The 15,239-nt window shown below is 35.7% G+C and overlaps 1 protein-coding gene across 6 annotated transcripts in view; it reads right to left on the bottom strand.

Annotated features, from left to right (window-relative positions):
* ZDHHC14 (zinc finger DHHC-type palmitoyltransferase 14) overlaps positions 1-15,239 on the bottom strand; it is a 96,687-nt gene that overhangs the window by 22,119 nt on the left and 59,329 nt on the right. For all 6 annotated transcript variants that reach the window (XM_064649234.1, XM_064649236.1, XM_064649235.1 and 3 more), the window contains exon 3: positions 11,529-11,687. In XM_064649234.1, coding sequence (XP_064505304.1) covers positions 11,529-11,687 — 159 coding nt within the window. The remainder of the gene's footprint in view (positions 1-11,528; positions 11,688-15,239) is intronic.

Here is a 15,239-nt window from a genome sequence, read left to right as displayed (position 1 = left end):
CCTTCCCACTTCCTTTTACTGCTTCACTCAAGATACTCTTCATTCCAGACCACCTATTTTTCCACTTGGAGTCGACACTGCCATACAAACCCATCAAAAATAGCAAAATCATTCACATAAACCGTTTTTCAAATGATAACATTTAAACACATAGTATAAAATTTGGTACATGTAATCTGAATGCTGTTACTCTTTGCACAATAGGCTCCATCTTCATTTTACTAAGCCAAGGCCTTTCCAGTTATTTCCCTAAGATTAACTTGTTTATGAGATAGGAAAAGGCCAGGGTGGATCAGAAACGAGCATCCCCAACATGGGGGAAATGTTCCAGCCCTGGAAGGCAGCAGGGGGAACAGTTTGCTCTGCTTCTCCCCAGGCAGCCTGGACCCACCCTCTGTGTCCCATATGCTGGATAGTGGAAACAGAGCTACTGCCAGGAAACAAACTTGCATTGCCTAACTTTATTTTGGAGAGATTACACTGACAGAATTTTAAATTTTTTAAATCAAATCCAAGACCATAAGACAGATGCTCTCATTCTGACTCTTTCTCTCACTCTCTGATCCTTGTCCAAATTCTGGTTTGTTTTCTATGACTTTTATGCCTCCATTGACGTACGATATCAAACTATTTGTAATTCCACAGGAAAGGCGAGCTATAAATTTGAAGTCCTTAAGCCCTGTGTTTAAAAGGCACACTGACCAAGTGCATCAGTTTATTTTAGCTATGGCTTTATGTTAAAGACCTACATTAGAGGTTTTCCTGGAAGGATGTATTATCTTAATTAAAAAAAAGTCAAAACAACAGGCACAATGGATTTCTGAGTTCACCAGACTTTCAGGGGTTTTCTAAATGGTTTTGCATGACAGCTGTTTGGAACACAAGTTTCTGCCATAAATCTGTTTCAAATTCCAACAGGGCTATTCAAGGTGAAGTTACTGAACTTCCTTAGGATAAGGCTTCAGAATATTTTGATTGAATGACTACTGCTAAGAATACCAAGAACTAAACACTCTGGATAGATGATATTACCTTTATTCATTGCAATACAATTGTATTCCCAAAATAAACTGACATCGCCTTTGAACAGTGCTTGGCTTTAAATTTGTGCTTCTGAATGGGTCCTTATATTCTGATAAACATTTAAATTTATTCACACATACAACACATGAGCAAACACCACCACAAAGAAACATACAGTTACAGAGCCTTTTTGAAGAGCATAATCCTAGGGTACTTTTGTACCCTACTGCTAAAAAAATACATTACATGTCTTGGAAGACAAATTCTGTACATACGGACTCATTCTCTTCTATGCTGACACAGTAGGAAACAACAAATTATACTGACTTAAAGCTGTTTCCAGCCATGAAACAATACTTAGAAATATGTAGACATATATTTGATACTCAGATAAATGCAGACAAAAATAAAAACACACACATACACACAACCCCTCTACGTGTAAACACACATCCACACACACACACACGCACACACACACGCACACACATACATTCCTTACGAAAGACTGACTTGGTATTTTTAACCTACTTGTCACTCCTCTCCAATTTTCATCTTCAAACTTTCCTGGTGAACTCTTTTTTTAATAAATACCTTTCCAACCATTGTGAAGCTAAGTAACTACCTAAAATGTCTATAAAGGAGAAATGGACAGAAAAGGCTGGATAAGAAAAACTGCCACAGTGTTTAACTGGAATCGATCCTAATGAAAAAAGATATGTATTAAAGGGTTTGCATGAATGTTATGATAAATAAACTGGGCCTTTTTTTTCTCAGTCATAAAACAGAAAGGCATATGACACATGCCACAGAACAGCATATTAAAAAGCAAAACGTTCTACTCAGAAGAGCACAAATACGTAAATGCAATTTAATGGTAACAGCTCGCAAGCTGCTCTGCTTAGTTATTAATGCAGGAGGAAACTGCCAACCATGTCAAAATGAACAGACAAATGCTAAGCAGAAACTTCTCACGTTTAAGAAAAATAAAAGCTATTAAATCTGGAGCTGCTTTTTTTTCCTTAAAAAAAGACACAACTTAATAAGTACTAATGAAGACATAAAACAGTGTCTTAAGGTTCACCCTTGGTCCTCCAGATGCCTACTAACTGAACAACCAATTACTTGGTAAAGGAAGCTCTATCTGATATTTCTACTTGGCTTGGGCAAAGTTGGCAGCAAAAATTACAATTTAACTTTACAGAGAAATGAAAACTACTGATGCTGAGAAAAACTGGAATTCCAGCCCTTGCGAACTTAAAATGCAGAGAAAATAGAAATGCAACCTCTTATTGAAGAATAACAGACTGTTTAGAGGTGATGACTGCAGTTCTGGTTTAAATGTTTAGGCAATAGTTAACGTACTGCTGTATTTGATCATACATTTGTGACAAGGTTAACGTAAAAATATTTGAGGGAAATTAAGAGAATGAAAACATTGGTAATACAAACACTTGCCAATGAAAGTATATTAGAACTCTTAATGAGGGAGGAAGAAAGTTGAAAGGGCTGAAAAGTTTTTCTGTGGAAGAATCTCATGGATAGAAAAGTTATGATAGATCATCCTCATGCATTCAATTTTAAGCAAAAGCAACAATATATTTGCCTTAACAATGTGGTGTGATGTTGCAGCTATATCTACCTAATCAACAACTGCTGCTAAAACAGATGGTCCAGCTTCTACTCTTTCAGCAGTCCTGTGAACAAACTTTTGCCTGTGTCTTTATGGTTCCTTATTTTTAGGTCAAGCCTGGTGTTCATTTTACCCTGTGGGGAGCTGGTTGACAGAGCCAGAAGAACTTAAAACCGTGATTTTCTATTGCCTGTCTCCTCAGACCAGCTCATCACAGTATCAGACAAACACCAAAGCTGTGCCAAGTGAAGAAGTAAGAACACACTGCCAGCAAAGGAATGAAATGACACTTTCAGAAACAGCTAAGTGTTATTTCAGTGCAACTGTAACACCAACCTTAGTACATGTTAACACTTATCACAACTGCAGGAGAAATCTTGGAGATTAATTTTTTAGGATCTGAGAACAAAAGCTGAAGCATACAAAACAGACTGAGAAAATGTGTGAACAGTATATAAGGTGAAGCATCAATGGAAAGAGGAGATGATCAAATGGAGACTAAAAACACTGCTGTAAAAATCACAGAAAACCAAAGAAGTAAGAAGGCTCAAGAACTGTCAGTAAACCTGTAACAATGACTTTATTTCACTAGTCTTTCCCAAGTGATCAGTAACTTCGAATTTAGATAATAACTTGTGAGGATAGCCAGCACCACCATAACCAAATCCAAAAGATGAGGCTTCACAAGATAACTGAGCCAATCTAAAAGCTTAGTAGCAGTGAAAGAGATGGTCACACGCTGCATTTCCTGCCACTTTATCCCACCTCCTTTTTTCATTGTGAAAGCTCATGATGAATCACGTCACCTCCCTGAATTGGCAAGAAAGAAATAAGGGAATTATTTTGTTCATTGCTCAGTGGGAAAAACTGACTTAGCAATGGCTGTGTGTTAGCAAGGCTGTGAGAACAGGCACAAAGGAGAGAATCACACAAGTAGGATGATGTTCAGATCCCTTTGGAAACCATAAGCTGTCAGCATGACTCAGTGGTATCATTAACACTCACTTAAGTGGTCTCATTAACACTCACCTAATATTCTATGCTAACTGGATCACAGAAGAACACCTTACCTCATACTTTAGACACTTCTCATTTTTTACCTTTCCTGAAACATTTACATTTGAAAACTTGCTTGAGAAACATTAACTGCTGGATATCTCAGATTTAAAAAAAAAAAAAAAAAGAGAGAACATTTGCCATTTTAATAAGCAATGGCCTTATAGATGGAGTGTTTCCTTCAGAAGCCACACCAATGCATGTTCCTTGCTGCTCAGAACCAAGGAGTCCAATCTCTACTTTCCACAGCACAGCCTCTTAAAATCCTTAAAGCCCAGACTCTTAAATCCTTACGTGTTCTGCTTCCATTTTTCAATCACTACACTCCAAGAAACCATGTAAAAAATGACCCCAATGCTTCCCTTCCTCTTTCAAAACATTTAATAAAAGCTTTATAATTTAAAAGGAACACAAAAGCATTTTTACGGGGAACATTCTTAGGCCAGCTTGGCCCTTCAGATTGCAGTATTTATGAGCTGCTTCCTTCTTCTTTTGCTCAACAGGATCATTACACACCAGCATACATTTTTCTAAAGCTTAATGTGAAGGCAGGTCTCAAAGACAAGAAGTCGACAGGTGCAAAAATATCTAGGTCACATTACTCAGAGATTCCAATGAGCACAAGTAAGAATTCACTTGATAATTCTTCCTTGCCAGTCAAGTAAAGTGCTGTGAGGCAAAGGCACAAACCTAAGGCATTCACTGAACGTTACCATCCTTATTTAACACATGCAAACATGCATCCCAGGACAGGAGAGAGTCAACAGCCTACTATTTAAATCTTGTGTCAGTCAAAAAATCACACTACAGATCAACCATTCAGCCCAATCCTGGGCCAGGATTACTCAAAATTACTTGTGATACTAGCAGCAGTACAACACAGGAGTACAATGTCCATTGTCATGGATTCACACTGAGCAATTATGTAGAGATACTGACACATCTGCAGGTATTTATAATGATGACAATTACAGCTTGTTGAAGGACTATGACATCATGATGTGACCACATCTATTCAGGCTTCTTGACTTGACATTTTGTATGAAAAACAGTGCCTTCAGAATGTGATTGCTCTTGAAATGTTGAGGAAAACAAATGTGGTTTTTAGATGTCCATTTAAAAAATAGTTTTTTACTATAAAGAGTTATTTTTTTTCCTCAAAGACACAGCAGTCAAATCCCAACTGCTGAGAGCGACACATGCACAAAAGCAAATATAATCATTGCATTAAGACCTTTACAGTCAGTTTAAAATGTCTGATAATTTGACATTATAAAAAAATTTGTATCCAGTATTCATAGCATATTCATAAAAACTATCCTTAGTCCAGATGTTCAGTTCCACTGACTAAAACTCCTAAGAAAATTATTTATTTATTCATATTTAAAAACCACACTGATGATATTTGCCACCAATTGGCAACAGCAACCAAATACTTGGATCATTTTAACTTACACACCATTCATCTGTTTGACAGTCCTCTGTCAATACCTCTCCTGTTACTTTTGTGGAATGAAATCTCAGTAGAAATTTATATGAAAATAACAAAAGACCAATTGCAAGTTACATTTATATGCATGCTGATGTTATTTTAGAACATCTGTTATGGACAATGCACAATGGATCCTTTAAATCACCAAGCTTCAGTACTTTTGTACTCAGATTCCAAATCAAAACACCCCATGAAAACCAAAAAGGACAGAGAGAGCCTTCCAGCCTTAAGTTCACATTTGGGAAATACTCCCCAAAAGTTTACTCCAAATTACATTCTGGACACTAATGTCTACAAGGTGATGCCAACTGAAACAGCAATGTAACATGTGGAAAGATGGTCTCTGTTAATTAAATAAACTAATAATGTGCATAGATATCTACAACTAAAAGTCAAACAGAAACACAAACACAAGAGCCACTTAACAGATATTTCACTCTCATGATGTTTAAACTGTCCCAGATAGCTAAGCTATTTGGGAGGTAGGGGTGGTTTTAGAAAGTTAAATTGCAATGTCAACTTTTTGTGTGCTAATCAACTTCAACAGTGGCAGACTAATGCCATTCACAAAAAGAAAACAAACATACCTAATTTTAAAAATAAAAATAGCAATTGATTTATTAGGAAAACATCCAGCCATTGCCCTAGGATAGCTCTTGGTAATTAAACCATATTGTCACATAGATCACTGCGTCCTCCAATAATAAATGCTGACTAACTAAAAAAATCCTTTGACTGCATGCACATTAATGGTGACATTTTCAAATGCAGCAGCAGCAGTTTAGAATGTCTACTCTTTGACAGGTACAAAGAGGGCAGTGATGGACCTCACTGCTTCGCAATCTCTCCTTAGATACCAATCCTTGTCAATACAACACCTTCGAACTTTGGGAACCAGATGAGTGCCGGACACACGCCCAATTGTGGAGGAACAGATTTTAAAACCCCAAACTTGTCCCTAGAGGAAGCATACTATGTTTACCAAATAATAGCATCCACAAAGTTTAAAGATTTGTTCCTCTTTTTTACAGGAAAGCAAAATTTTTTACCCAACTCTGTTGCTGTCTTTTATCTGAATTTGAGTTTAACCATCTTGCAAATTGTTATTGCACCAAATGTAAATATTTGTTTATTGTCTTGGGTTCCTGATTTTTTTTTTTACTCTGACATCTGAGGTTTACAACATCATTTATGCAGTTAGATATTATGATCACCTCTGTACTTTATTATATGCAGACCGATGCATAAGTCACAACCTCTCTCTGAAGTAATTTATAATACTATTTTCTTTTTGAAAGAGACTTTTTGACATATTTTGCAGTGTTTTGGCTTAAGACTTAAAAGCTCTTTGACACACATGCCATGCTTTCTTAATTTCTAAAGTACATCTAATTATATAGATGGCACAATCATAAATAATATGTCGCTTCTGTAAATAGTGGTGTATACGCCATTTGACAGCTTCTTGGGTGGCCCAAAAAGGTAGAACAAACAAAAAGAGCCAAAGCCATTTGTCGCATGTAAAAACTGGGAAAAATACACATGGAAAGAAAGGAAAGAAAAAAGAAAAAAAAAAGGTCATAGCAGTCAACTTTGTACTTTTAACTGTTCAGCTAAAGATCATTTCAAGACACCCAGAGCTATGGTTTAGGAGGTTCAAAATGAAATTAAAATTGTAGTCTATTCGTCGCAGGAAATGTAAGGAAAGAAATAAGCAAAGGTCATGAAAAGGAATTGAAGGCAAAAAGAGAAATAATAAATTAATGAAGGAAGAGTGCTACAGAATGGAATTTAAACCAAAAACTGAAGTCCCAACATCAAGTAAACACACATTGATTATAAAGAACCAAAAAGTCCTGGGAGAATTACTTTTAGACACATTTCTGTTATAAAAGCCAAACTCTTACAATGCCATCTCTCAGCCCGCTTTTGAAGTAATTTGTGTTCTTCAGGCGGGAAGATGGTGGTATCCAGAGTAACTACAAGGAAAAGCTTCTCCCCAGAACAAATTGGTAATTCTCACTCTTTGTCTTACATTGTATGTGTCATATGTTTTGTGTGTTTTAGTAATTATTTCCCCATTTAAAAAACAAGTTTACAACACTGGTGCCTAATCTGGGAAATAACTTTTAAAAACAATTATTTTATGCAAATTCTGCTGTGCTTGGCATACTGCTAAGTAAATAACACACTGAATTTTCAAAACAATAAATTAATGGAGTCCAGTCAAGACTGAAACCAGAAGACAATGCCTTCAATTGCCTGGCAGAAGTGCTTTACAGAAGCAATGATTTAACCGGAAAGGAGGTGTCTATGGGCTTCTAATACATCATATTTTCTGTCAAAATTTCTGTCAAAATCTTGACAGTTGGTGTCATGTTTAGGATCCGTATAAAAGCAATTTTACTTACGAGTTAGAGGAATCCTGTCTCCTACAGGAAACAGAAACACCAAGAAAAAATGCCAGTATGGTGTGTGCCTTTGGCACTACTGGCATGCTAGATTACCCTCTCAAGAAACTTATATTAAGTATAGAGGCCACTAGGATCTATCAAGAGCTATTGAAAAAAGAATGACCACTCGGGGTTCAAGAAGGCCTACACTGAAGATTTCTGAGTGTGAGAATATTCACAGGAAGCATTCCCACGTGCTCACCCTCTTCTCCTTTTCTTCCCCAGGGATCCACTCTGCCAAGGTGGGAAAGGGGCTACTACATGAACCAAAATTTTGGTCTAAGTTAGTATGCCGTTTTCATGTTCATCAGTGAGCTCTGAAAAATCAAACTAAATGTTTCAAAGTCGTGACACCAAATTTCAAAAATCTGAGCTTCGAATCCTCTATGCAAAAAAAAAAAAAAAGGTGTTGAAAGAAACACAGTGAAACCAGAGAAAATAATCTTTATCCATCAGTTCCACACAAATCTATGATACACAGATTTTGAAATTAATAAAAAGGCCATATTGTGTTAGTCTAATATAAATGGTGAATCTCTTCTTCCGCCTTACTGTATTTTTGTCTTAAGTCTAAAAACAGTTACTTCACTTGAAAAGAAAAACTGTGTCATTGTGAAGACAAGCAAGACTTTAGACATTTAGATCAGAACACTTAAGTTGATTTATTGCTTGCTAATCATTATTCACTGTTGCTCATTAGCCATTAGGTACTATATTTAAGTAAATTGTTTGGATATAGTCACCTGCTTCTTCAGCTTTTATTACAGAAACCAAATTAAACAAGACAAAAATTATTTATTAAACCCAAGCAAAACCAGGATAATACACAGTCGATATTGAAATTACCAAATATAAATTAAAAAGAAGCCATTTGTTAATTTGAGAAGCAAGCCCAACCACTGGTTTTACTAGCATTACAAAGCAACTTCTTGTCAAAACCTGGCAATAACTAGCTTGGGCTCAGAATTTATGTCTGCTCTCATTATTTATCTTTAAAGTCTTTATTTCTTGTGTTTGGACATCCATTATTTTTAATTCATTTATAATTCTTAAGCAACATAATGGTACACAAAACCCTTGAGGGGCTAACTTCCAACTGACATTCACAGAGGTAGTAAAAAAAGCAAATCAGGAATACACCCAAGATATTTGCTTCAGGGAACACTTATTCAACCAAATTTTCGAAGGCATTACATAAATGCAACAAACTATGAAATTTTTATGAAAATATGTACTTTTTTGGATACTACTAGGAAAATGTTGTAGACCTAAAGGAGTGTGAAGTATTACCATGGGTAGAACTCTAATTACCTCTTTATTATTATTATTTTAAAGCTATTTCTTGCTATTTTTATCTACAAATACCACATAGACATTTATAAAAAAATCAGTGCAAAAGATCACGCTTACTAAACAACTAGAAAGTTAGGACTAATTCCAAAGAGGGAAAACCCCAAAGAATAAGCTTTTGTATGTACTTACATATTTAAAATGCTGCAATAGATTCCTTAGAGAATGAAAAGCATTAATAGAAAACACAGGATGAAAGAACCTCTCTTTCACACTGCATTCATTTGTCAAGTAGACACTTTAGGTAAGAGTAGCATACTGTTTTCTTCTGAGCAGTGAGTGCTGGTTTGAAGACAGACTCCATTCCTGCACCACATAGTCTCTGTAGCTGGTTTGTAACTATGCAGAAAAATCTTTGGAATCTATGTGGTTAAAAAGGAACACATGGCCATTTTGGTAGTGGGCTGCTTAAATATCATATGTTAGTTAAATATCAGATGTTATGCCTAAGTAATATCCATACGTGTGCGAAGCAGGACTACCTGTGCATTGGTTTACTTACATCAGTAAAAACCTAGCAAATGACAGTGGCACAAGAACGTTCATTGCTATTACAAGATTTATTCACAAACTAAAATGAAATAAAAGCATCACCATATAGACAATCCTAACTAAAAGGTTGTGGTAAACTGCATAACACATTCCGATTAAGTGTATGCTCTTACACTGTTAGATTTCCACAAGTATGTAAGCCATCCAATTTTCTTGACAGCTATTTTTCACAGAAAATTCGTTGCAGGTATTTGTAGATTTCACTTTTTGCATTCAATATATCTGCATACTTATATGAAAAACAGATGTACCTAATCAAGAAACAAAACTACTATACAGTGTACTCTGGAAAAGTCACTGTTTTTTGTAATTCTCATTATAAACACTGAGGAAAAAAACCACAGCAAATTCATTCCAATTAATGAATGCAATTATTTTAAAACAAATAAACTCCAAATTAAAAAATGTGCAAGAGCAAATTACAATGATCATATCTATTTTATAGGCAGAAAAGATATCTCACTTGTATGAATCATTTGCTCAAATTCTTTTCTGATAGACATTCATAATAACTCACATCTGTTGTTTCACCACAGACATAATCAGAAGACTGTGATATTTCACAGAATAGGTTTTCCAAATGTAGTATGAAAACGGTACAGAATAACCTATAGAAAAATCCTTCATACCAGTGTATTAAAAAACCAAAACATTATTTTAAAATAAGTTTCAGGATGTGTGTGGAGGGGTTGCTCTTATTTATGCTCTCTTGGTAAAGACAACAACAGCCTTTTAACTTTATTTACTGCATTGGTCAACAACTGTATTTCCACATTATCAGGTTTGCTGAGTAATATCATAACACTGTTCAGGTTACACATTTGCTAAAATATTTTTCTGAAAAATATGTCAACTGCAATTCATAAACATTCCTACTTGCTCAATAGCTTTTGCAACACTTACAAAATTCTAACACATCAGAAAAATTTATTTACTGACAAATAAATCTACATCTAGAGATACCAATCAATTCCATAGGGCCAAAAGGTTAATAAACTTTTCACTGTGATGCAAGTGTACTCCCTAAATGAATGTCATCTAAACATAAAACTCCAATTCTTCCAATGACTGCTTTATATCTAAAAATATCACTACTGAATGCTGCAATTACATTTCTCAGCTGGAGACATCTTTCTACATTATTTTCTTGAATGCTTAAGATCCAGGCTCAACAGTGTGCTAATCAACCGCACTAAACTCCAAATGTGATCTAATTAACTGGAAACCACTCAGATTTGATTGGTAGAGGATTTTTGGTTTGCTTTTAAATCCAAGCATATCTTAATCACCTTGTCTGCCCTCCATAGGAAACACTCATGAAAAAGGACAAGATGTTCAGAAAGAAACAAACCCCAACCCTATCATTATAAAATATGCTTAGGTCCTGACCACATGTGCTTACTCTGAAAATACCATGTTTGCCCATAATTTCTTATGGATTCTGACTTTAAAATTTCTAATCATAAAACTGCTCAAAGGTGAGAATCACCTACAGTGTGTATTTTGGTCACAGTCCAAGCCCTAACAGATTGAACTATGTGTTATAATCAGTTTCTAATGAACAAGGGAACCAGCTCCTTGCCTACAATTTAATATGTTGAAGGAAACAATTCTGAGACTTCCATAAAGGTTGATTCTCTGCATCGGAAAGGTCACTGCACATTGTATGCAGCCCTATTTGAGTTGGGTGTGTTCTCTGCCTTACAGAGAAGGTTAGGACGTGTATGCATCAGAAGATATTTTTCTTTCTTAGATTAACAACATCTGTTAGTCCAAATCTCCTTTCCTGTCTCCACTAAAATTCTTAATATTTAACAGAGGTTGCAGAAAAGAAGGATGAACACAGCAAGTCACCTCATGAGTAATCTTGTCACTAACTCTGATTCTTTTCTCTCTCCTAAGTAAAGTATTCATAACAATACCAAATACTACCAAATTGAACATATGCCATATCTTTTTTTTTACTCACCTACGCAGTTATCACAAAGGCTGCAATGTGAGGCACGAGGTGGGCGGAAAATCTTGCAAGTAAAACAATATTTTAGTTTCACTGTCTGTCCATTGATGATCACTTCTTTTGTTCTGGGAGGGGGGCGATATCCTCCTGAACTGGAGCCATTTGCTATATCTAAACATGGAAATACAACACATTAAATTTTTCACAAGCTATGATGTATGCTGATGTATGACTGTCCTTCATGGCAATCTATAGCAAGCCTCAAATTTATATTAACACACTTAAAATAAATTTTTGCCCTCCTAACTCTCCTAAAATAACATGTAGCAAAGAGATATTTCATTAAAAATAGCATACATAGCCAATCAATTTGAATTAAAGAAACCATCCAAGCCCAATTCTCAAATGCTGACAATGACCTTGATCCCCAAACTGTTACAACCCTCACATGCCCTAATAGTTCATAGATAATACATTACCGACAACTATGAATACTGGTGTAGGATAGTAAAACTTGGACAAGTTTTCCTTAGGATCTTCCTCAATATTTTTAGAATTCCAGTAATAACAAAAAGTCTCTCTAGAAGTGCTGCAGAAATTCTACAACCAAATATAGAATCTGTACATTTACTTAAGCAACAACAGCTCTGTCATCAGAACCTAACATATGTTGAGATCCCTTGAATGCTATGATACAATGGGACACATTCACAATAGTATTTTTCAGCTCTTGCTGTTTAGAAGTTTGAAAATGCAACTCCCAGTGTTACTTCTACACACTCTGAAGTTTGTTTGTTGCATAAAACCAGTTTCCAACTACCTCATTTGATACAAGTGGTGGAATTTTGGCTTTGGTTTCTTAACTTCATTTTGTTTTATTTTAGGACATTAGCAGTAAGTTTTCCAGCAACTAAAGTACCGATCAGGCTAAGTCGCTAAAATTCAATTTTGCCCAAGCTGAACTTTACTCAAAGTTGAACATCTAAAAGTGGCACCTTTTTCTAGGTTTAACTGTTCTTGTGTAATCACAATCAAATCAAACTACAGAAGTGAAAACCCCCTAAATTATTACTCTTGGACAGGTAGAACAGCTAAGATAATAGGAAAGTAAAATAAAGTACTTCCCAATATATGATGAAAATACATTTCAAAGTCACAGTCACTTGCACAACTGTGTCTTAAGTTGTCCCACTCTCTTTCATGTGGGGCTTGTTACTAAAAGATCTATGAGCTGTATTTGAGCTCAAATTGTTAGAAATATCATCCACAATTACAGTTTCTGTGAATTACACAGTCTACAAACTATGTATTTTCCAAGAGGGCAATAAGAAAGCCTCCTCACCTAGCAAGATATTCAAACTAGCAACAGCACAGCTAACAAAGGTGTAATTATACAAAGTGCCTGATTTGGCAGCAAACCTCACTTAAGAAGTTCTCGTCTGCAACGTGCTCACCCACTTCACAAATATGCATCAATAAAAGTCCTTGTGGGACACCACTGTAAACCTGACCAATGAAACAGATTTCAGAAAGCTCTGTTAGAGAAGAGGATGAAAGGAATGAAGGGAGCAATAGCTGAGAGTGATGGAATCTGGGTGTGAAGCTCCTAAACATCCGTTATGAGAATGAAGTGGTGAATACTGAAGAAACAGTAGCTCAGTGAGGTATAGACATTGGCTTGGGTTGGATCTAAACCACGCCCTTGTGATGCTTGGCCAGGTCCTATGATCTGCATATGGAACCATGGACTACTGTGTGCTTCCCATAACTATCAATGACACTGATTTTGACCTCAAGGCCAATACTACTTGACACAGTATTTTTGATTCAATAAGTATTGCATTACAAGCTGTATACCAGTGTATATCAGTGTGTAAGCTGAAAAGAGGTTCCTTGGAAGGCAGAGCACAACTGTGCTTATATTATTTAAAGCTTTACTGAGACAAGGATGACTCCTAAATCCAGAATACTGGGAAGAATGTCTTATAATTCACATTACACTAAAAAAAACTTCCAGTAACATTATAACCAGCAGGCTAGTAATATTCTTAGTCTTTCTAGAAATCCTTGGTCCACAAAACACACTGTTATGCCCATTTCTTACCACAGTTTGGTCAAAGTAAGACTTAAACTGTGAGCAAAAACATAGGTCATTTGCCCTAGTTAGTTTTTTATTGAATAAAGCATTTAACACATGCATGCATAGCATATTCATTAATAAACTGAAGGTTTCCATTTGATACTCATATCCAAATTTAGGTGCATAGTTATAAAAAAAATACTTATAAAGCCTGAATTTCATCTAGGTGTAGCTTTCTATACTGCTAGAAATTTTGATGCATTAGATTTCCTAAAATAACAGTAATATTTCAGATTTTCTTATTTTAAAAAATCTTATTATTCCTGAGTATGTACATAATCATTGAAAGAAAAGTACTGAAACCAGTCAAGGGGAATTGTTTAGAAGAAAAATGCTCTTTTTCCTAAAAAAACATTTATGTTATAAAATGAATATTGACTAAATCCAGTATTTCCCCTCCCTTTCATGAACTTCAAAAAGTGCTCTGCATTTGTTTTAAATGGGCTCTGGCAGAATCACAAAGGCAACTTCCGTCTTCTCTGGTGGAGAAGGGAGACTACTGTCCAGCCCATTATATTTACAATGCTAGTTTTCTAAGATGATTTCCTCCCAGACATTTGCAGGGAAGTTCACAGAGACAGCAAATCCTAACTCTCTTAGGAAAATTAATCTCAAAATCCAAGGGTGAAAGCTGATGCAAATGAAATTAATGAAAACAGTCTTGCTGACTTTCCATGGACTCAGAATTTTACTCGCAATCCTAAATTGCATAATCAAACCTGAAAGTCCCAGTCTTTCTGTTTACTAGCATCTTTTTCCTGGAAACAAGCAACTGAGCAAGGTCAAATGTGTTTGGATTTAATCTGATTTATCTAATCTAAATGTGCTAAACATGTCCTGGTCTCGCTGTGAATTTTCAGACTGTAATTAGCCTTCAATTTGACTGCTCGTATCTGGGGTCTAACACAGTTAAATCTTTTAATATATGTGGTCCCTTCGAGGCACAATAAAATTAACCTTTATGGAATCACCTTCCCCCAACGACCTGTGTTTGACCACTACTACATTTTTCTCATCCAATCCATTACTGATGTAGTAATACAAGTTATTTTACAAAAAGGCTAAAATTTGCCCACTAATGGAATTGCCTTCTATCCACTCTGTTCTGACATGTTTTATAACTTCTCTAGCAGGGTTAACTGTTCATGCACTAGATGGGGCTCCAGCATTTTTATTACCCTACTACAAAAGTCACAAACATATAATCCACGTCTTTGCAGGACCAAGAGACCTGAACTGCTCCAAGAAAATAAGTATTTAATTGAGTTACAGCACAGCCTAGCAACCTTCTAATGTGAGAACAAACTCCACTTAGACTTCTCAATCTATTATGCTGAAAAGAAATGAGAGGTGCTGTTTAGATGAAATACAGACACTGCAAGTTTTTATACATATCACTGGGATTCTCCTGCTCAATCAAGGGTTGGATTTTTTGGTCAATGTTCTTAAGATCCTAAGACAAACAGCCCCTAGGTGGTCTTCCCACATTTTCTCTATACAAGCTTCACAATCATATTATGCAAGGTTTGCTGACAACTTTAACAGGACACAATTTCAATCTTCAAACAAGATTACTAAAAAAA

This window comes from Pseudopipra pipra, chromosome 3 (assembly GCF_036250125.1).
Source record: "Pseudopipra pipra isolate bDixPip1 chromosome 3, bDixPip1.hap1, whole genome shotgun sequence".
NCBI classification, from domain to species: Eukaryota; Metazoa; Chordata; class Aves; order Passeriformes; family Pipridae; genus Pseudopipra; species Pseudopipra pipra.
Note: the sequence above shows the minus strand (reverse complement) of the source record. Positions and strands in the feature narration are given on the sequence as shown.